This window comes from Eptatretus burgeri, chromosome 15 (assembly GCF_056783735.1).
Source record: "Eptatretus burgeri isolate ZD-2024b chromosome 15, Ebu_testis_v1, whole genome shotgun sequence".
Classification (NCBI taxonomy): Eukaryota; Metazoa; Chordata; class Myxini; order Myxiniformes; family Myxinidae; genus Eptatretus; species Eptatretus burgeri.
The window spans coordinates 52,379,634-52,403,633 of record NC_140975.1 but is presented as its reverse complement, the minus strand read 5'-3'; the positions used below and the strand labels follow the sequence as shown (position 1 = coordinate 52,403,633).

General features: G+C 42.0%; 1 protein-coding gene across 6 annotated transcripts in view; it reads right to left on the bottom strand.

Annotated features, from left to right (window-relative positions):
* Positions 1 to 24,000, bottom strand: part of LOC147012162 (prospero homeobox protein 1-like) — a 96,959-nt gene that overhangs the window by 67,837 nt on the left and 5,122 nt on the right. For 4 of the 6 annotated variants that reach the window (XM_085855912.1, XM_085855913.1, XM_085855914.1 and 1 more), the window contains exons 2-3: positions 23,483 to 24,000; positions 12,372 to 12,479 (exon numbers count right to left, since the gene is read on the bottom strand). The exon at positions 23,483 to 24,000 is cut by the window's right edge and continues 1,069 nt beyond it. In XM_085855912.1, the coding sequence (XP_085712038.1) occupies positions 12,372 to 12,479; positions 23,483 to 24,000 (626 nt within the window). Of the gene's footprint in view, positions 1 to 10,972; positions 11,494 to 12,371; positions 12,480 to 23,482 lie in introns of those variants that run through there. The other 2 variants (XM_085855915.1, XM_085855916.1) reach the window with 2 other exon arrangements.

Below are 24,000 nucleotides of genomic sequence, written 5' to 3'. Positions count from 1 at the left end.
CCCCTTCCTCAGTAATCTGATGGACCAGCATTAAGGAATATAAAAGCAGAACAGCAGGGAAACCATCTTTACAGTATAGAGCATCCTATATACATATATATATATATATAAAGAGTTGCCTGAATCTGGCACTTATTGACGTATGGGTAAACACGTCGGTGCAGCACAAGATCTACGAAACATGATCTTCAGGGGGAACAACCACACCCACCAGGAGAGGTAGAACTGGAAAGAAAAACCCCTCGGTAAAGCTTTCCCACAGCGTCCCCACAAGCCACCGCGTATGTTCCGGTTTGTCGAGCCAACTTGAGACTCCTAGAGCGACCAGCGCTTCGGCAGGAGGGTCTTCTCTCTCCATTGATCAGATTGGCATTGTTGTAAATTCATTGAGTGCATCAATTTGTGACTGCCTGTACAAAGGTAGATAATAAATTTCCCTGTCGCGGAAAAAGAAAGATAAAATTTGAGGTCGACCAACAAGGGTCATACGGACCAGATTACGCTACTTGATTTATGTTTTACCAGATAAATGTGAAACTGGAGCGGAATGCATCAAAAGATGACTGTGCACCTGCTCGCCATTGAAGGATGTGATTTCGAAATCACCTGACCATTCGTGGTCCACTCGAATAATAAAAACTCGGCCTTGCCCCAGAACGGCTTCCATGAAACAATCGTGCGGTGTCCTCTTGTCACAGCAAGTTTAATGAAAGTAAAGAATAGAGTAACAGTAAACTAAAGGTGTGTTTGTTTACTCGTTATTGAACACTCGACAGTTGATGACCATTGCCATGTCCAGTTGAACAATCTCACACACTCCCAATCAACATTAACACTTTGTTTTTTTAATGCAAAATATAAAAAAAAAATTGGCAGTGGTATAAATGATCAATTTCTTCGGTTGGGTTCGGACTTGAAAGTGCACGTTACTTCTTATAATGCGCTATAAGGAACCGTATTGTACAACTTCGGTGATCAACCAACAGGCAAGAGGAAGAGCAAGTGATATGTCCAGATGTTTCCTTCTACATTATTCCAGGATGTTTGTAGTTAGTCAGTAAAAGCTACTTGTGAAAGAGGATACAAAAAACATAGGAACAAGAATGGATGCATCACACGTAACTGTAAATAAACCACTTGTTTGATCGATACATTTCCTTAACTCACATGACACTGGCTTCATCATCATCATCATCATCATCATCTTCATCATCTTCATCATCATGTACCAAGCCCTATAGAGAGCATCGGTGCTGCCGAAGCTGTTAATAGGTTACAATCCTGGTCGGGTTGCTACTCCGACGCAGGAAGCCAGGGCAGGAATGTGTAATTTGTTTCAGGAGTGCCAGTGACAGCTCACCGACGAGTACTCTTCGCGAAGGACACCGTGGGATCTGTAACGTCCACTAACTAATGATGGCACACATGATGCCGGGATTAACGTCCATCCGAAGGGATGGCACACCCAGCCTGTGAAACACCGAGATGACAGTTCATAGCAGGGTCGGGATTCAAACCCAGGCTGGACAGCCTTATAGGTGAGTAAGCGTACAACGAGGCCATCCTGCCAGCCCACACCGAAATCCCATATCCTTAAATATTCTTCCTTTTTACTGATGACGCGCACGTCATATCTGTATCCCATTTATTTATTTTATGAATCATACTAATCGTCTGCAGGCAGGACTCATTTGGCTGTGGATTGCAGACCTTACAGACCAGCTCTTGTTTGAAGACATCAGATAATGTTCACGGTTACAAAACAGACACCTGGATTAATGTCTCCATCTCAGAAGGACATAATAACCCTCAGTACTCCCTGAATTTTCTACACTCTTTGGCAATTTCTGCATTACTTTCAACGGTAGTGTTATACATCCGACAGGAAATTGCTCCTTTGCAATGTATACTTGCTATTTTCCAGGTTTTTTTTTTTTCACAAACGCTCTATTCACGATGTAATTCAACTGCGCCAGGGAAGCACTAAATTATGAGAGTGAGAGACCCGATTGAGCCGTATAATGTGTTGCGGTGTGACCTTCTTTGCCAGTCTCATCATAACCAAACATGACCTTCAGGGAGATCTGGCAAGTTGGGAGTGTATCTCCGCTTTGTAATCCATGCATGTGGTTGGGATGAGCCGGCAGATGGTCTGGCAAAGTTTATTCCCGAGGTCGGATGACTTAAAGGAAATGGAAGGGTTTATGATAAAGCCAACAGGTCTGTGGCTTTTGCCCACCGCATAACCAACAACAATGGCTTCTTGTCTTGCACACTAAGTCAATGACGCACCTTTCTGTGGTTCCTCACGCTATCAGATCTTCCAATTTGCTGCATCCCAGCTGCTGCCTTTGTTAATTTACTTTGGTCTTACAAATGATGTTTATATTTTTTCTGCAGAAGGATCGATAAACAAATATTGACGGTATTATTTATAACATCATCATAATAATCATCTCAACCTATTATATAGATGATGACGTTGATGACTTTAAAGGCAACAATTATTCCTGCCTCGTGAGGTTGACTAGAGAAACCTTTTGGCCCAAGTCTTCCACGAAATGGTCTGATGTTCGACTAAGTAGGTCAGGGCAGGATTTTGTAATTTGGCCAGGGTGCCAGTGATAGCTCGCCCACTCTTTGCAAAGGACATTGTGGGATTTTTAACATCGACCAACTAATACCAGCCGATGCGACGCACGCACGGTTTAACGTCCATCCGAGTAACGCCAGCACATTGATTGATCACCCTGCCTGTGACCACCCAGGATAACAGTTTATAGCTGGGTTGAGATTAAAATCTAGGTTAGACAGCTCTGTTGTCGATGAAATAATCGAAACATTGCTTGCTTCTTGTGCCATTATCCTGATATTCAAGCCTGGTGTTAGATCTTAGAGTCTTGAGTTCGAGCTCCTGTTGTGCTGTTGAAATAACGCCAGGTGAGTTGACTCGGCCTGTCATCCTTCCGAGGTTGGCAAAAGGAGTAGCGGCTTACTGGAAACAGGAGGGAGGCACTGCAGCAGCGGCACAGCGGTGATCCCAGCAATGATGCGACCAACAGCCGCAAGCTGCATAAAAAGTAATAATAATGCCAACAGGCAATATGAATCCTTATGGAATAAAAATTGACCAACGGGTAAAGGGTGAAGCTGCAGAGAGGAGAGTATCTCATGGGACTGCACAAAGGGCACATTGGACCTACAACTTGATCGAAATTATTGTCACACTTTCGCAATCAAATTGAAACATCCAAATCCAGTGCTGATGCATCCGTTAAAACGAACAATCGTGATGGATTCCACTTGGATGACACAAAGAGGGAAAGAGAGAGCAAAACATAATTCCAATGACAGCTCAAGCCCAAGCCCACATCTCTTTCCACATCCACAGTTCCATTGTAGAAACAGAAAAAACTGGATTCTAAAAATGTCAGCAATTTGTGTACAGTGGGGTCAACACAAACCGGTGAAGAAATAAATTCCTTTGAGTAGGATTCATTTTTTTTGACAGTGGCAAGTATGTTGACATTAATTACTCAAGACATACCCAATAACCTTCAAAACAAAGCATTTGTAATCCCCCCACCCCACCCCACCCCCACCACCCAAACTAAGAATGCACAAAAAGAAACTGATTTCAAGTGTTTGAAATACAATCTTTTAAATTATGTTGATGCTTGTGTTTGCAGGCAGCAAGCCAAAATTGTCGAATGGAGTTAGAAAAAAAATGAGAAATAATGGTTTAGCGCATACTTTTAAAACACATATTGTGCTAAAAAGGCAATCAATGAAATGTCTTGTTTTAATATTCTTTACAGTATTATGTAATATTCTTCGGGGTCTGTGGAAAAGGAAAGGAAAATTTTGTTAAGGAGTGTACATTCTCACGTTGTGAGTGTAAGGAAAATAAAACATATGGTGGGGATGAAAGGATGGCTTCGAGGTAGCTGACTCGCCTTTGAACAGCCTAATTTGGATTTGACTCTCGGCCCGGCGATTGACTGTCATCCTTGAGGTTCGCATCGAGGGTGATGCATCAACGCATGCGTGATTCACTCCATGCTGATGAAGCCCAGTGAACCAGAAACACATCCATGGATTGACTCCCTTCCCAAAGGGAGAGCTGACGTTGATAAAAAGGCTTCCTGACTGATGCTGCGGGGAGCAGTATGGAAGCTTTTGTGAAATGATTGGCGCATTTATTCTCACACGTATAACCGAATCTGTGTTGGACAAGGGATATATATATATATATATATATATATATATATATATATATATATATATATATATATATATATATATATATATATTATATACACACATATGTATGAAAAACAAAAACACACCATCTCTCGTCTGTGAATGGAGGGAATAACCAATCAGCTCTCACCTAATCAATTAAGCCCAGGTGGCTAGGATTACATAAATAAATCGACTCCTCCCATGCTCTTCCACGTGAAGAAGCTGCATAAAGCAACCATGAAAGGCTACCCAAGGTAAGCCTTTTGCTGTTTCAAACCTCCTTTTTATTTTTTGTATGCCTCAATTCAGTGTTTTATTCCAAATTTTGTGTCCCCCAACCCCTCACTCTCAGTACCCATCCTTCCCTTTTGGATCCAACTGCTCCTAGACTCTGTTTCTTATCAACCTGAGAAGGTGGAGAAGGTTCTTTCAGCCCTCGACTTTGACTCTGCCACTGGATGAGCTCACGTGTCCCAAAAACATGCTCTCGTGTTCTTGCACATCCTCTTTTTTTCACGCTATCATTTCATTTGCACCCGCTCATCTTTCATTTGCTTGGAAAAACACCAACATTACTGCATTACATAAAAAGGTGCAAAAACTGACCCCCTTAACAACAGATGTATCAGTTAACTTCCAATCATCAGCAAGGTCATGGAATCCATCATTGCAGTTGACATGAAATCCTTCCTTTTCTCCGATAACCTCATATCAGATCACAAATTTGGTTTCAGACAAGGTCACTCCACCGGAGACATGCTGCTTCTATTCACCCAACAATGGATGGGGGCCTTCAATGTCAGGACCGAGATCAGGGTTCATCTCTCTGGACATATCTCATGCTTTTGATACATGTCTGGCATCCTGCCTTACTCTCCAAACTCTCTGCCTATGGCATCCAAGGCTCATAGCCAGTGTGTGGTTCTCAACGGAATCCTTTCATCTCCTCTCCCTGTCAAGGCTGAAATGTCCCAATGCAGTGTTCTGGGCCCAGTCCTATTTTTGATCTTCAGCAATGATCTCTCTGACTCTGGAAAATCCCCTTTATCTATTTCCTGATGATCCAGCTTCTGCTGTGACATCCCTCATCCTTCAGACAGGCAGGCAATAGCTTCTTCACTCTCTTCAGACCTTGACAAAATCAGAAGCTGGTCAAACACTTGGAATATTCCTTTCAATCCTGAGAAATCTCTATATCTCAATCTCAATCTCAATCTCAATCTCAATCTCAATCTCAATCTCAATCTCTCTCAATCTCTCTCAATCTCTCTCAATCTCTCTCAATCTCTCTCAATCTCTCTCAATCTCTCTCAATCTCTCTCAATCTCTCTCAATCTCTCTCAATCTCTCTCAATCTCTCTCAATCTCTCTCAATCAATCTCTCTCTATCTCTCTCAATCTCTCTCAATCTCTCTCAATCTCTCTCACTCTATCTCTCAATCTCTCTCTCAATCTCTCTCTCAATCTCTCTCTCAATCTCTCTCTCAATCTCTCTCTCAATCTCTCTCTCAATCTCTCTCTCAATCTCTCTCTCAATCTCTCTCTCAATCTCTCTCTCAATCTCTCTCTCAATCTCTCTCTCAATCTCTCTCAATCTCTCTCTCTCTCTCTCTCTCTCTCTCTCTCTCTCTCTCTCTCTCTCTCTCTCTCTCTCTCTCTCTCTCTCTCTCTTTGAAAGGACCGTCCCCAGGCAAAAATAGCATTCCTTTCCTGTTGTAACTCCCTGCAGACTACTATCGTATATGACAGTACAACTCTCAAATACTATAGTTCGAACTGCAGCATTTTTGCCTGGGATACTGACAAATCCCCCTATATACTTTCTTAACAATTCTCTTGAGGAAGTTCAATGATTCAAACTCCTGGGTCCCACTATCAGCCACAATCTTTCTTTGGCAAACCACATTTTAAAGTCGGCCTCCAAAGCCAATCATCGTATCCTGCATACTGCTGTGGATGTGGGTGGGATAGGAGCTGTAAGGGTGGTTGAGCATGGGGAGGTGGCGATCGGGGAGCAGATCAGGAGAGTGTGGGTACATTGTGGTTAATGACTTTGAGTCTGCAATTGATGCAAATCAAGTTCCATTGTAGAAACTTGAGTTCAGCAATATGCAGGCCATCATGCCCATGATGGAGGGAATGGCAGGTTAAAAGCATAAAGAAAAGCCGAGATGTAAGAATTTCATGGGACATGAGCAGCAACTTTGGGTTTGCAACCAGTCTGTGCTGTTGTTAATTGTTTCGTATGCAGCCTGCAGCTGCTGGTTGCATCATTTCTGGAAACGCAGGTACCAGTCCAAGTAGGACAGGGGGGATGGAAGAAAGGTCTGGGGGTGCAGGAGAGTGGGAGGATAAGTATTAAAGGAAGAGAAGACGTCTGTAAGGAAATGGCTAAAGTCGGGAAAGAAAGGAACATTTAAACTAACCTTGGCAAGCAGTGAGCTGAGTGATGAGTAGAGGAGATTTATTCTTTGCTCTTTATTTAACTTGGATATTTAAATAACATGTGTAGGACAATAGTTGGACGAGACAAATTTAAAATAATACCTTAAGCTTTGGAGATGGTTCTCTTTGAGAAATAATAATTGCATCTGCGCATTATGGAAACTGGAACGAGAATAATAAAGCTATCTTATCAAAATTCATTTGAAACATTCATTTTAATCTTCTAATCTTATTCATTTGTCTGCAGCACAGGGCTGCAGAGTAGCATCATTGGCTGAAGGGGCAACTGTGCCACTGATGCAATATCCTCTGCTGGTTCGGGCAGGAGTTTGTAATTTGTTCAGTCTGCCAGTGATAGCTCGTCTACTCTTCATGAAAGACACCATGGGATCTTTAACATTCACCAATGAATGCTCGCAGATGGGACATCCATTTAACGTCCATCCAAGGGACAGCACACACATTGATGAATCACGCTGCCTGTGAAAGTTTAAAGCTGGACCAGGATTCAAACCCAGGCTGCACAGGTTAGAGGTGAGTGTGCATCCCTCTTGGCAATCCTGTCAACCCATTCATTTTAATGATTGTCTATGAGACATATAATAGATAATACCGTTCCCATTGTGTCATTAAGGCACATAGTGTTGCCGAAGTAGAAACATTGGCAAGGAATACAGTCTTGGATGGGTTTCCACTCCAACACAGGTTACCCGAATGGCTTATTACGCCAGCACGCTGATGCTTATTTTGCTGACCTCGGAAGGATGACGGGCTGAGTCAACCCTACCTGCTGTTAATTCAACGGTAACAGGGGCTCAAACTCAAGACTCTAGGATCTTAAACCAGCCATCTAGATCTAGATCTTAAACACTTTTTAGGGTTTATCCTGTGCAGCACCGAGTTTGATTATGCCAGGGTCGAGTTTCCTCATTGAAAGGCCGGCTTCTGGGATGCCATCGCGTTAAATATGCCATCTTTTTCTTTTACAGAACCAGTTGTAAAATCAGAATCTATTTCTTTTTTTAAGATGGAACATTGGATTAATACATAGTGAACCCAGGAGGGAATTGTGTTCTCAATTTTTTTTAATCAATTTAATGATACGAGATAAATCTGCACAATGTTATTTAAAGCATTTTGTGAGCTTTGATTTTTCTGTTTTCTTTATAATTTTTTTTACATGTTCTAAGACTTGAGGTGGAGCTGACATGTGCGTGCACACGCACGCGCACGCACGCACGCACGCACGCACGCACACACACACACACACACACACACACACACACACACACACACACACACACCTCCTCCATTGATCGTAGATGTTTTTTGTTGTTGTTGATGATGATGCTGTAATTATGACTGGTTGTTGTTGTTGTTGTTGTTGTGTGTCTGCTCCTTCCGTGTACGATTCTATATCTAATATATAAAGCTCATTCTAACCACTGACTGATACTAAAGATCAGTACCTTCCGCGTGACATAGAAAGCTGAAATTTTGGATGCCGACGGACATCGAAGTGAATACACTGGAAAAAAATCACAGAACTCTCAGAAAACATCCATAAATGAAAATATAAATAAAAGATTTTTTTTTTTTAAATGCAGGTGAGCGACCCAAGACAATGGGGAAGCACAGTAATTTTGTTTGCCAACGGACATCAAAGCCAATACACTGAGGAAAATCACAGGTAAGGTCAGGTATGGTAGCATGCGCCAGAGCAGCACGTCGCTGTGTCCACTTTCCGCAGTGGACGACGGTACTCAAGGGGCCTCCGTCTGGCCACCCCCCAGGCAGATGCCTGGCCCATCCCCATCTCCTTGAGATGCCGATCAACCTGCTGCAATCATGAGGCACATGGTCGGCCGATTGGCCCCCTCCACTCACGAGACTCCCTCGCTGAGAGAATCTGGTGAGCAGGATCAGTGTCAGGAAAACGAGCCACATGTCCATACATCCACAGCTGACGTTCACGGACTATGCAGGTAACAAATCTCATTTGAGTCTTTCTCAGCAACCGCTCATTGGACACAAAGTCCGACCAGCAATAGCCAAGGATTCTCCAAAGAGACCTGGTACCAAAGGAATTAAGTCTCCGTCTCAGATCCTTGGTCAGAGTTAAAGTCTCGCATCCATAGAGCAAGACTGGAAGCACCAAGGACCTGAAGACTCGGACTTTCGTCCTCCCGCACAGGTACCGGCAGCGCCACACCCCATGATCCAGTGAATCCATGACTCCCCAGGCCCGACCCAGACGTCGATTGACCTCAGACTTACAGCAGGCAGAGACGTGAATATCACTACCAAGGTAAAATCACAGAACCATTAGAAAGCATCTGTAAATGAAAATATAAATTAATGAAAATAAATAGATGAAAAATGAAATTCAGGTGAGCAACCCGAAACAATGGGGAAGCACGGTTAGTTATTGCTTAAAATGTGTCAGCACACCCCAATCATCTATAAATGGAATCCACAGACACAGACACAGATTGCAATGTTAGTGTGAGAAAATTCTGAGGATATCATGAAGACTCAATAACTCAGTGGGCTGTCAAAGCATTTGTGATGAGGTTCTTGGGTTTGAGTCCTGGGTTGAGTCAGAATTTTTTCACACTAGCCCAATTGCAGGAAATTATTCCTGCTTATGAATATATATATATATATATATATATATATATATATATATATATATATATATATATATATATATATATATATATATATATATATATATATATATATATATATATATATATATATAACGCCTGGTGTTGGCGCAGTGGTTAGGGCAGCAGCTTGGGATCTAAAAGGTCCTGAGTTCAATTCCCGTTGGGCCACTGAATTAATACACCAGGGGGCTGACTCAGCCTGTCATCCTTCCGAGGTCGGCGAAATGAGTACCAGTATACTGGGCCGGTGTATACCCCGGTTAAAATAGGTGTACCATATCCCTGTGTCGTAAGAGGCGACCAGGGTTGCGTCAGGAAGGGCATCCGGTGTAAAACATGTGCCAAATCGCAATGCGGATCATTCGGATGATCCGCTGTGGCAACCCCTTTCGGGAGCAGCCGAAAGAAGAAGAAGAAGAGATACATATATATATATATATATATATATATATATATATATATATATATATATATATATATATATATATATATATATATATATATATATATATATATACATTGCTTCGAGAAGTATTACTATATGTAATTTTGTATGCTCCTTCCATGTCCATCACGCTGTATTCTAAATGTTTCCGGCTATCGTAGAGGAATTAAAATAGTCCTGTTGGTACAGTTACATTCACCTTGGAATAGAGCGAAAATGACTTTTTAGGATTAAAGGACATGACATTTTAAAACATTGAAATTCCAGTACAGTATTTGATCCAAGTAAATCGATTATTAGCTTTCCAATGGTTCCATAATTTTATTATTCTACACCAGCAGGAACTCTTTGGAAATCGAGTGTTCATAGAACATGATACTCCTCACAGTGTTCAGGTATTGACAGCACTGCACTTTAATTTTAATAAAAATAATGATTCGAACGATCTTTAAAAAAAAACAAACGGAAGTTTAGTGCTATTGAAGTAATCAAGAAACAGTCTGGAATAACACCATTTTAAACCACCCCAACTAACTTTTATTTAAATTGAAGCATGGTGCTGCAAAAGCTGGAGGTTCTTGGAAGTATGACAGACGATTTGTGTTTGACGGTGTTCAAGTATATCATTACATTTAATTTCCACCACGTCGATTACATCACCCAATCTAACACATTTACATAAGTTATTCGTGCCTGTTGTTTGTGTCCTTTATGACAACCTTAAAAAAAGTAAGTTTCCTGTTTGGAATGATTTTCAATATTGCTTGACTGCCAGATAGACAGAAAGAGTAAAAAAAATTTTAATCACGCTCCCCTCTGCATATGCGTGATCAGATCAAATTCAAAGCCAAAGTAGGTTAAAATGAAAGACTTGTCTTCCTATTCATGTTCTGATTCATGTTCGAAATATAACATTCAATTTATGTAACTTGTTCCTCAATCATAAACTGATAAGATGGATGGACAGACAGACGGACGGGCATGAACCAATTGCTTAATCTCACTTTTTCCTTCGCATGCGCGGGGTAATAAAGCATGACACACACAAGGATGGATGCTTCCCCTTTTAATAATAGCTACATCCATAGACACACAATTTTGCTTCAACTTGCTGACATGTCCAAGGAGTAAAAAGCTTTTAAATTTAGTCAAGCTTGACAGGAAGTAGCCACCACATGTGCACATATTTTATTCTTATAAAGGGCTTATCAGCAAGATTGTGACCCCCCCAACTTCCTTCAGTGTAGATTATCAAATTGTATGTTTGTACGTGACCTGACATGAAACTCCAACATGTATCATTTTGTAATCCAGACCAATTAAAGTAGACTTGGTTAAACATTTAAAGTTTCCATTAAATATATTTTATGACTATATTGTATGCCTGGTGTTGGCTTAATCATTAGGGTGGTGGGCTTGGGATCCTAGGATCCTGAGTTCAAATTCCACTTGCTGTTGAATTAATATCAGGTGGAGTTGACTTTGCCTGTCATCCTGCTGAGGTTGGCAAAATGAATGCCAGCTTGCTGGTATCCTGTGCCGGAGTGGCGATTGTAGCCCCATTGTAGGCAGAGATCCAGGATTGTAACCAATAGCCAAGGAGACTGCTTAGGCAGCACCAACGCTCTGCACAGAGTATGGTCCCAATAGATGGATGGATGGATGGATGGATTGTATTGTATATGCCTGCAAGTTTTATCCACCATGAATCACTCAAATATCTTTGTCCTTTCTGTTGCTCGACAATCTTCATAGACATAGTTCTGTGTTTGTATATATATATATATATATATATATATATATATATATATATATATATATATATATATATATATATATATATATATATATATATATATATATATATATATATATATATTCGATCATTGTTAAATTTATAAGGTAAGTGATGTTGTTGTGTTTATCTGTGACGGTGTCTAACTCGTTAATGCAACTTCCATTCAAATTAAACAGGCCTAATGGTTTACATGTTTGGTTACTAGCAAAAGATTATCATACACAACAATCGAGGAAATTTTTCTACTTCGCTTTGATGGCATAATTTATCAACAGGAAGTGCATGAGGCAAGCAAGCAATCTTACTTCCTCTGCAGCCTTGGCTAATAATGTGTTTCCCAGCTTTAGTACATTGTTCTGGGAAGATCAGACACAAGTCCACAACCAACCCTAACAACAAGTTAACCCGAATAACAACCATCACCACAAAGATCAAATACACCTGTGTTGTCCTGGTGTGTTGAACTCACTTCCTAATCCTGATGGCAAACACTTCTGGATGTGGTTCGGAAAATATCAACCTCGTCTGAAACCAATTACTTACTATTAACAAGCACTGCCCATGTGATGTAAAACCACAAAATTTATGATTTTATTATCAGTTTGTCATTTCCTTGGGGCATTCAAAACGAGATATTATAATTTTGTTATACCAAAGCCACGTGCATGAAATGGTCATGCGGAGAAGAAGGCATTTTTACTGCGGTTGTGTCACTGATGAAAGAGCATAAACATCAAGGACGGCAATAAATGTAGGGATACCTTACCTTGACATCGGAGAAATGCAACTTCAGCGCGTTTGAGCTCGGATATCTTGTGTAGAAAAACATCAACTTAGCTTTCTTCAGATGGTTTGGAGTGAGTCCTTCCTGCAGGTGCAACAAGTTAAGGAATCCAAAGATGGTTATTCCCAAAATTCAATGAATAACCAACGTGCGGCAACTCTGCAAAAATGTTAGGAAAGAGCGTGAATTGGACATCAAACTGGGCAAGTTTAACAACTGTGTAAATCTAACAACAGTAATTATATAGAAGCCAGGAAGAAATATCTGATCTCATAACACCTTCATCACTATCATCTGTTCCCTTCACTCCGTTCACCTGCCATTCACCATGAGGTGTTTGGAAAGTCACATGATGCAATACCTATTTTGAAACCTATCCTTGGGCCATCGGACATCTCCAGCTGAATCTCGACTGTCCGATGAAGCAATTGCACCTGCCCTGCTTGTGGAGTCGACAGTGAATTTAGTGTCCGTCTTGTGACGTACCATATATATTTTTTTTTAATAATTAAAAATTTAAATTTAAAATCACATTATTGGAACATTCTTTACTCTCTGGCCTGCCCAGTCGCCAAAGTGTAGGTTTGTCTTTGTACCGTCAAACTGATAACAACCTGCAATGCCAAAGTTAGATATACATTACACGCAGGACAAGGACATTGTGCAACATCATTGTCATTCATATGAAAGCACAAAGACATTAGTACACAATCAACGCGGTATATTGTATTTGACCCCCAGCGGGATCACAGAATTATGAGCTCGTTGTGATGAGACGGATAAAAGAATGAATGCTTGCTGGCTTTATGAACTCTAATTCCTTGTTATCCAAAACAATTACTGTTTTTACAACTTTTTTTCGAAATAGCATATTATTAATTTCATACTATTTTCCTTTTCCGCATTTTATTTATACTGTATGTGGCATAGGACTTGTGACTTTGTGTCTAGTATACAAGGATGCAACATGGAGGAAATGTTGACCAATACTATGATTTTTGGGGTGGGGTTGGAGGGAGGGTTGGAGATTATATTACTTTAGAGTGATATTTTAGAGTGGGGAGTTTCCAAGGTTCAACACCAAGATTCCATGGGGGAAGGAAACTTGTAATTGTTGCCACTGTTTTGCATTAATTATTCAGGCAAGGCAAGTCCTGTCCCTTTTGGCTTTGCTTTATGCAAAGCGTGGGTAAAACTGGCCTCAGAGCATGAGATCGAGGCAGAAATCACTTAGGAGAGTGTCCAAGCCGAGGCATAGACAGAGAGACCAGAGCAGATTGACAGAACTAGATGCGATTGAGGAAGATTATGTAGAACGAAGCAGAGGATGAGAGAGTTTGGGGTGAAGAGTATGGATTGACAGTTATCTAAAACCAAGGAGATTGCTGCGACTACTCAAAGTTGAGGATCGTAACAAGTGATGCTGGGCCAAAATATGGGCAAGATTAAGGGTCCATGAGTGGTATTTTCACCGTGCTGTGGCTCACGTGACGTGGAATCCATGCTCCCACTCGCCTGGAAGTTGGGCATTGACAGGTAGCCAGCATTCCAACACATTGTGCTGGAGAAATTGCATTCTAAACTTCTCTCTCTCATCCCTTCCTCTTCAACCCCATTCTGTCCGGCATTAAGTTCAGATCTGAAACTTGCATATTCAGATCAAGAGCTCAGTAAGAAATGGATAGAACTCTGAAAGTCCGTTCCTTTTTGTGTGTCCACATGTCTTTTGTGTTCTTTGTGTTTAAAAACCTGTACACAGTTATTTATTAAATGAATGATTATATGCCAGCTTTGTAATACAAGAGAGAGTTCGTAGAACACCGTACCCCCTGCAGTCTTGAGAAAAAGGACATGGGAAGAGTCTTTTAAACTCTTGCTTTGCATTTCCGAGCACGATCGATCCACATTCGTTTTGTTCATGAACCTTGCATAACATTGGTGATGGTAACCACATGGTGCTATGCGCCGCCATATTTGTCAGAATGCGGAATCAATGAACGGATATTCTGCCATCAGGACATTATGGTGTGAATCCTGATTCTCACAGCTTTTCTCATCGTTACTAGGCCCTCAGGGCATGAATTTTTTTTCCAAGTCTTTCTAAATGGAAGGTTTTTGAAAGTAACAAATTAGGCAATTTGTGTTCTCCAGTTTTCAAATTTTCAGTTTTCAAAGCCTGGTGTGTTGGCGCAGTGGTTAGGGCAGCGGCTTGGGATCCAAAAGGTCCTGAGTTCAAGCCCCGTTGGGCCACTGAATTAATACACCAGGGGGTTGACTCAGCCTGTCATCCTTCCGAGGTCGGTGAAATGAGTACCAGTGTACTGGGCCGGTGTATACCCCGGTTAAAATAGGTGTACCACATCCCTGTGTCGTAAGAGGCGACCAGGGTTGCGTCAGGAAGGGCATCCGGCGTAAAACATGTGCCAAATCACTATGCGGATCATATGGATGATCCGCTGTGGCGACCCCTCACGGGAGCAGCCGAAAGAAGAAGAAGAAGAAGAGTTTTCAAATATATAATTCAATTGAAATAAAATAAAGATTTTAATGGTTGTCGGAAAAAAAAATTCAATCGTTTACCGCCGTTGATGCTCCCCATTTTAACACCACCGTATTTAACATGTTACAATAGTTATTTGTTTCTTGTTGTTTGTGTCCTTTATGATACCGTTAAAAACAGTAATTTTCCTGTTTGTTTGGAATGATTTTCAATTTTGTTTGACTGCCAGACAGGCAGACAGTTAAAAAAATAAGTAAATAAATAAAAAATTAAAAAAAATATGCACCCACATGTTTGAGGTTCAGTTTGGCATTTTTAATAAGAAATAGGCAAATCCTCAAAATAAATGAAACCTAATAGAATTACCCTTTAGAAACCCTTCAGAACCCTCGAGGTCGAGGGTTAAAAAGGTTATTGTTCTTCATTTTTCACGGACAGATTGAAGGAAGGACAAACCCAAATAATGAAGTGGCTCCATGATCTCACTCCTCTGCGCATGTGTGATGGGGATGAATACAGAGCATAAAAGCACTGTTTAACGGCACGTTTGTTTTCCGATTCATGCTCAGAATTTAACATTCAATTGAAATTAAGTTGTTCCTCGATCATAAACTGATGTTTGGCGACATGGACAGACAGACAGACAGACAAAAGTGAACCATTTGCTTAACCCCGCTTTTCACTTTGCGTGCGCAGGGTGACAACCATTACTTAGACAACAAACAACCTGATCAACTCGAAGGAATTGAAATGCAAGTATCAGAACACACAAGTAATTTCTGTTAGATTGATTTGAATGCCATTTATTTTTGGGATTATGTTCATGCTGAAAAAAATAGTAGTTATTGTGGTTGTAACTGGACTGGCTCTGTCCTTTATATATTTGCAGGTCCATGGTACAATGATGACCATGACATGGGGTAATCTAATGATTTTGATTGGAAGGGCTAAACTGCTTAAGCCATTAGGACAATCGGTATCAGTGAGGACATTTGGGATCATTGAGGATGTGGAGTATCTTTCCCTTAAATAGTTAATCAGATCGGTATCAGTGAGGACATTTGGGATCATTGAGGATGTGGAGTATCTTTCCGTTAGATAGTTAATCGGATCGGTATCGGTGAGGACATTTGGGATCATTGAGGATGTGGAGTATCTTTCCCTTAGATAATTAATCGGATCGGTATCAGTGAGGACATTTGGGATCATTGAGGATGTGGAGTATATTTCCCTTAAATAGTTAATCGGATCAGTATCGGCGAGGACATTTAGGATCATTGGGGATGTGGAGTATCTCTCCCTTAGATAGTTAATCAGATCGGTATCAGTGAGGACATTTGGGATCATTGAGGATGTGGAGTATCTTTCCCTTAGATAGTTAATCGGATCAGTATCGGCGAGGACATTTAGGATCATTGGGGATGTGGAGTATCTCTCCCTTAGATAGTTAATCAGATCGGTATCAGTGAGGACATTTGGGATCATTGGGGATGTGGAGTATCTTTCCCTTAGATAGTTAATCGGATCGGTATCAGTGAGGACATTTGGGATCATTGAGGATGTGGAGTATCTTTCCCTTCGATAGTTAATCGGATCGGTATCAGTGAGGACATTTGTGATCATTGAGGATGTGGAGTATCTTTCCCTTAAATAGTTAATCGGATCGGTATTGGTGAGGACATTTGGGATCATTGAGGATGTGGAGTATCTTTCCCTTAAATAGTTAATCGGATCGGTATCGGTGAGGACATTTGGGATCATTGAGGATGTGGAGTATCTTTCCCTTAAATAGTTAATCGGATCGGTATCGGTGAGGACATTTGGGATCATTGAGGATGTGGAGTATCTTTCCCTTAGATAGTTAATCGGATCGGTATCAGTGAGGACATTTGGGATCATTGAGGATGTGGAGTATCTTTCCGTTAGATAGTTAATCGGATCGGTATCGGTGAGGACATTTGGGATCATTGAGGATGTGGAGTATCTTTCCCTTCGATAGTTAATCGGATCGGTATCAGTGAGGACATTTGTGATCATTGAGGATGTGGAGTATCTTTCCCTTAAATAGTTAATCGGATCGGTATCAGTGAGGACATTTGGGATCATTGAGGATGTGGAGTATCTTTCCCTTAGATAATTAATCGGATCGGTATCAGTGAGGACATTTGGGATCATTGGGGATGCGGAGTGTCCTTCCCTGAGATAGTTAATTAGACCTTCAGGAACTCTATGTCCGCAACACTCATCCCATCTGTCCCTGTCCCTGTGTACAAACCATACCCAACACTGTTCTCCCCCTCTCCTTTGTGTAAATAATATCTCTTAATTAGCCGCTGTGTGGGGGAAGGGGTTTTGCATTTACTTGTGTATGTCTGTCTGCGTGTCTGTCCGGGCCGTAACTTTTTAACCATTTGAGCTTTTGTCATAAAATTTTCAACAAAGCATATTTTCAACAAATATGAGAACATGGAGAAGAAAAATTAATAATTTTATCAAAAGGTCAAAGGTCAGCATCACATAAAATCGTCAATTTTCATCCAATTGACCTGAAGTTTTACAGATTAGCATATTGGGTCATTGAATTTCTTCACCAATCAAAGCAAGCAGCTGATTGTTTGTTATTTTATTTTTTTTAGATCAAAAAGGTCAAACAAAGGTCAAGGTTGCCTGAAATTGTAAAACTTTTCTTGCTGTTTTCGTCATGTTTAGCATACAGAGGAAGAAGAAGTCTGAATACAAAGCAGATGCAGACGGGCTTCGCATTTTCAGGTCTTTCTAGTTCTCTTTTCATTGACTTACAACGAAACTTGCACATCTCATGATAGTCGCCATCCTTGTCGTGTTAAACGTATTGACAGCGTCGACTTGAGCTCGATCCCAGATGGGATGACCAGCTTGCGCATCAACTCTGGACTACATGCTCCGTGATGCTGCACCTCCTGCTTGCTCTGGCTCGAAGTGACAGTTTCATTCAAATTTAAGTCTGTGAAGGTTGTAACACAAACGAGCTATCAGCTTGCTATACTGAGGCTGAGCATTATGATTATTTCATTGTGATAGTAAGCAGGTCCCAGTTGGTGGATGTCATTGTCAACCTGAGTCATGGTTGTTATTCAATTTCATTGCATCGAGATTAATGCTTATGTTATAATGCTATCCGTCCCCTAATAGCAATAGGTACCTAATAACAGTAATTGTGCCATCACGTTTCGTTCTGTACAGCAATAAAATATACAAACAAATAACATCGCTCTGCCATGAAGCCGAGGTTTGTAAACAATTATTTAGTGCAATAAAAAACATCACATCTTTCACGCACCTTCAAAATCCTGATAACTAAATTACCTGCACAAAAATAGAAACATACCTTTGATTTATAGCTTGTACAATGGCTTCAAGATAACATGATTACAGCCAATCAGGGTAAAATTTCGGTCAAATCCCAATTTATGAAAACAACCATTTCGACCAGTTTCGAGACCCAAGACCTCAATGCAATGGATATGTGCAACATTGATCTCAGCAAATGTATTGTTTTCCAGCACTTCTTGTGAGACAAAGGGATATCAGGTTTACCAGCAATAATAATAAAAAAAGTCTCTTCGAGGAAACGTCTGTGTGTGCGGTGATTCATGTTAAAAAAAAAAACAAAACAAAAAAAAAAAACAACAAAAAAAACAACCTTTTGCAAACAAGCTCAGAACATTGCTGTGTGTGCAGATCCTAAGTCGATTAAACCGACTGCCTCACCCCAGTTACTCGGTTACCGACACCGCGAGCTAAAGGTCAGGGAAAATAATTCAGGTAGAAATGACTTATGTCAACTATGTTGTCTGAAACTGGAGATGTTTGGGCAGGTGTGGAGAGGCAGGTAGCGAACATAAAGATAGCTCATGTAGAATCTGCCAAAACTTAAGGATAAATAAGAACCCTTCATCGATGACGTTTGCATTTTCACAAACCACCCAGCTGTCCCCGACCATGTTGTTGGCGATGACTGCGAGACTACGTGAAGAAGTGCTCACTTATAGCCTTACGGTATACATTTGATAACAGACAGACGTTGAATCTCCCTTAAGATCAATATTAACCGACTTGTGTTCCCTTTTGCTGAAAAATAAAATAAGCCACATTTACTTGCAGCTTCAGCAAAACATTTGCAGCATTATTTTATCCTATTATCAGATTCTTTCCCACCCTACTTCCACCCCCTCCCCAACCTATTCAAACGCCATCTGCCCAAATTGCACGCAATAACATCCTTCTTTATCAGCACAGGGCATCACAAGGTCTCTTGCAAAGGCTCAGCCAGTCTGTAAGCCACCTGCTCACAGAGGCAAGACACATCTGATTCTGCTTTTACTAGCCTCGGAAAGGATGAAGGGCCGAAAGAAATGAAGATGAGATTTGCTTTGCAACTGAACTTTGGCCCACCGTGTTTCCATGGATATTCCACCTACTTGTTCACGCACCGGGAAAAATGACCGATGTCGAGTGAAGGACTAATGCTCACGCATTTATTTTTATAATGGGAATTTACGAAATCTAAAATTTGGGTGAAATGCTGGAGTGGTTATGACACTTGACTGGCCTCCTTGAAGTTGCGGGTTGGAATATACATCGCTGAAGACAGCCGTATTGAGGATTTGAGAACTAAGTTTCCGCAACTACGCACGACTCAGAAAAATGACCCGCTGTCACTATGAAGTTGAAACCCAGCAGGCTCATTCATGGACTTTGGGAAGGGGGTGATATACCTGCCCTGCCATGGTCCTGTCTACATGGCACGCATTGTGGTTCTCTTACTCGCGTCAGGGCAATGTGAGATGAGCAGCATTCAAAATCACCTTAACCAAATTAAAATAAATAAATTAAGTTCTTGCATGCTGTAGTTCCAATAAGCATGAACTGTGAATTGGACCTCAGGTGTGGTTCACAATAGCATTAAATGGACCCTAATTTCTATCTCGTACCAGCTATAAACTGTCATCCAGGTGTTTCACAGGTAAGGTGATTAATCAATGTGTGTGCCATCCATCGGTTGGACGTTAAACGGTCATCCCGTCCACTGACGGTTATATGCCTGGTGTTTTTGTTTTTTTTGGAGACATTATCGAGGCTCGTATGAGAGCTAACACACAACGCACATCAAGGGGGACAAGAGAGAGGAAGGACAAAACAGTGGAGAAGAGAGACATTAGGAGATCTGTGGAAGGGAGAGGGATGGGGTGGGGAACATGGGGTATACAAGATGGACATTACAGGGACTTTCAGGAAGGAAAGCAGGGAATTTGATAGGAGGTGGGTTTGGGCTGGATTAACGGGGGTAGAAAAGATCGAGGATTTGGATGGGGGAAGATAAGAGGTGGTGGTGAACAGCTGTTTTGAAGGTCTGGAGGGAAGAATAGGATTGAACAGAGTGAGGGAGTTCATTCCAAAGGTGGAAAAATAGAGGAATAAAAGAGTGAAGGTGAGCAGTGATTCGTGATTTTGGTAGTTTTACCAGAAGGGGTTGCTGGCGGACCTTGAGCGCCCTGCGGAAATATGGGGGAGGGGGGAGGGGGACATATCGCAGACAGAGCTGGGGGAGGGGGGCGGCGAGGAGACAGTGGAAGACAAAAAGACCACCGACCTGCCTGCGGTGAAAGAGTGAGAGGCCCAAAGGCTCAGCCTCATTGCGGGAGACGCCAATGATCCTGAATGCCTTGGTTTCCACTGCGTGAAGCCGAGAAAGGTGGGAGGCAGGAGCACCAGCCCAGAGGGGAGAGCAGTACTCCATCAGGCTGCGGACAAAAGCTTTGTATGTGGTCAGGAACTCAGGTGGGCTGAGGAAGGACTTTGCACGATGGAGGATTCCCAGTCGGCGACTGGTTTTGGAGGCCAGGTTGGAAATGTGCCTTTCCAAGGAAAGATCATGGCAGACAGTGAGACCCAGAAGCTTGAAAGAAAGGACTTCTTGCAGAGGATTGTTGAGAAAGTAGATTGGGGGGGGGGGGTGGGTTCCAAACAGTCCTTTCGGAGAGACATCGTGAGAGTGTGAGATTTGTCAGGATTGAAAGACATGTTCCACGTGTTTGTGATTTTATCAAGATCTGCAGAGAGCGAAGAAGCTGCTGCTTGCCGGTCTGAGGGATGACAGATGGTATGGCAGAGGGTGGAGTCGTCAGAAAAGAGATAAAGAGGATTTTCCAGAGAGTCCGAGAGATCATTGATGAAAACCAGAAAAAGAACAGGGCCCAGAACGCTACCTTGAGGAACTCCAGTCTGGACAGGAAGAGGGGATGAAAGAACTCCATTTAGGGCCACACGTTGACTGTGACAGGAGAGGAAGTCTGTGAGCCATGAGTGGAGTTGTCCTTGGATACCATAGGAAGAGAGTTTGGTGAGCAGGGCAGGGTGCCAGACCGTGTCAAAAGCACATGATATGTCTAGGGATACGGCTCTGATTTCATGTCCGGCATTGAGGACCTCCATCCATTGTTGGGGGAGCAGAAGCATCATATCCAGGGTAGAGTGACCTGGTCTGAAACCAAATTGATGGTCGGAAATCAATCCATTGGAGAAGAGGAAGGATTGGCTTCGTGGTTCAGGTGTTGGGCTTGGGATCCTCGGAATCTGAGTTCACACCCCACTCAACTGTTGAATTAATGCCAGGTGGGGTTGACTCTCCCTGTCATCCTTCTGAGGTTGGCAAAATGAGTGCCAGCTTGCTGGTATCCTGTGACGGAGTGGCGACCCATCCAAGATTGTGTCCAATAGTCAAGGAGACTGCTTAGGCAGCACCAACGCTCTGCACAGAGTATGGTCTCAATGGATGGACGGCATGTGTTGCTGGACATTAAAGATCCCAGGGTGTTCTTTGTGAAATGTAGGTGAGCTGTCATCGGCACCCTGAACAAATTCCTGCCCTAACTTATGCTGGGAAGGCAATTGTAAGCCACCCAGTATAACCTTTGTTCAGGAAGCTGCTTTGGCAGCACAAAAGCTCTGTGATGAGAATCGTACATCGGAGGGAGAGCGATTGGTGCCAAGTAGCATCAAATATGATGTCAAACTACCGAGTATTCTCTCATCGGTTAACGCATCATATAGTTGGTGGAGGCTATATTTTCACCCCTGTTTGTCTGTCTGTCTGTCTGTCTGTGAGAAGGATAACTCAGAAAGTTGTGGACAGATTTGGATGAAACTTGGTGGACAGGTTGGGTGTGTGACAAGATCTTATTGATTAGATGTTGGTGAAGATCCGGATACTAAGTCAAATCCGAGATTTCTTTTTTAAGTTGAACGATATTGAATGATGGGGTGAAATCGGTACATAGCACGATATCTCAAAATGTTGTGGACGGATTTGGACAAAAGTAGGTGAGCGAGTTGGGTAGGCGACAAGAACAAGCCAATTAGATTTAGGTTCGGGTACGGATGCAGGTCCGACCTGTCAGTGGGATACAAAACGTAAACTATTCAGCCTGGCGGAGGTATGCGCTCTGCCAAGTGATGTTCCAGTTAGTTATTGTAATGGGTTGACCTTATTCACATGGAACCACTTTGCATGTACTAGGGCATCATTAGATACAATTGCATTGCATGTTTTTGGAAGAAAAAAAAATACAATTTTTACAAACCACTTGTTTGCTTTTTGCTTCGTTCTTTTGAGTCGTATATTTAGCCGGTACCAGCAACATTGTCTTTGGAATAGCCGGTACCATTAGCCGGTACCAGCAACATTGTCTGTCGACGCAGCACAGAAAGACATCCAAGCAAACCTCAAACCGGAGCTGAAGTTTCGTGAACCGGCTCGGCATGTATCGGGGGTAGTCGGAGAGATAGTGCCGGCACCCTGGCCAAATTCCAAATCCTGCTCCAACCTACAGTGGGCACTGCATCAGCAGCGCAGCTGCATCCCTAGCGGATGATGCTCGTCACAGCGATGTGTTGCGTAACGAAAGAAGAAGCAGAATAATAATAATAATAATAATAATAAGAAGCATCAAAGGCAGTCAAACGATCAAGGTAAGTGTTGCCGGTGAAATGTGGAATATTAAATTCCGCTGTGATGTTTCTTCCTAAATTGGGCGTCTGGGTTGTGTGGTCTTATCCTAATAGGCACGAAGAATATAATGGAAATTAAAAATGCATTATATATTTATTCCCATTATAATTTAGTTATCCGACATGATTCTTAAATTGCTCGAGCTCAAAATTGTGGTTAGAATGCGTAATCGTAAGTTGCTTCAACTCTTCAACTTGGAGTTAAAGAGGAACCAGGGTTAGGGCTCGGAAAAAGGTGTTCAATATATACTTCCTCTTTTCAACAAGTACATCCTTAAAGAAGTTTCATTTCCTATCAGGTGAATGAAAATACCGAATAACGGGGAGGACATGGGGTCGGGCTAGGATTATAAGAAATTGCGTTTACAACCTTGTGGTCAATCGGTTTATGAACATTAACTTTTTAAACAAAAAGTTTCAATAAGCAATTAATAAAAACCCCAAAAAACAGGTCATCCAGCAGAAAGAAGATCCCAAGCTCACCCAAACAGGCATACGAGAAGAGCATCGTGAACAAAAATTATAGCTGAATTAAAAAGGATATTGAAGTGTTGGCATTTGGTCGCATGTCGGGAATCTCGCCACGCTGGAAGTTCTCACCCTTTACAAAGGGTTGCTTGTCACTCAGGAATCCGATAGATGCTGGAGATGATGCAAGGCAATTACTCGCGGAATGCCCCCTATGTCCTGAAGCCTCACCATGACATGTGTTAAGCAAATCTCTAGATGTCGGTTGAACTGCATCAGAGGTGCCAGCGTATCGAAAAGTAGTTGCCCGACAATGGGTGGGCTTAATGTGTAGTGCTGTGAAGGTCGATCCTTGAAACATCTGACTCTTCTGGTTCCCCTTTGGTGTGTGGTAAGTCATTGGCAATGGCATTGGCACCGTGGGCAGAACGTGGCGGTCAAGGCACTGACCCAAAGGCGAAAGGTGAGGCTCTTCTGGAGACGGTTTTCGAACAACCAATGGCAGTGCCTCAGTTTGATCACTTGGTGGACTGTGCCTTGGGGTTGGTTGCTCGCCTGATTTCTTGGGCTTACTGGCAAACTGGCGAGCGTGCT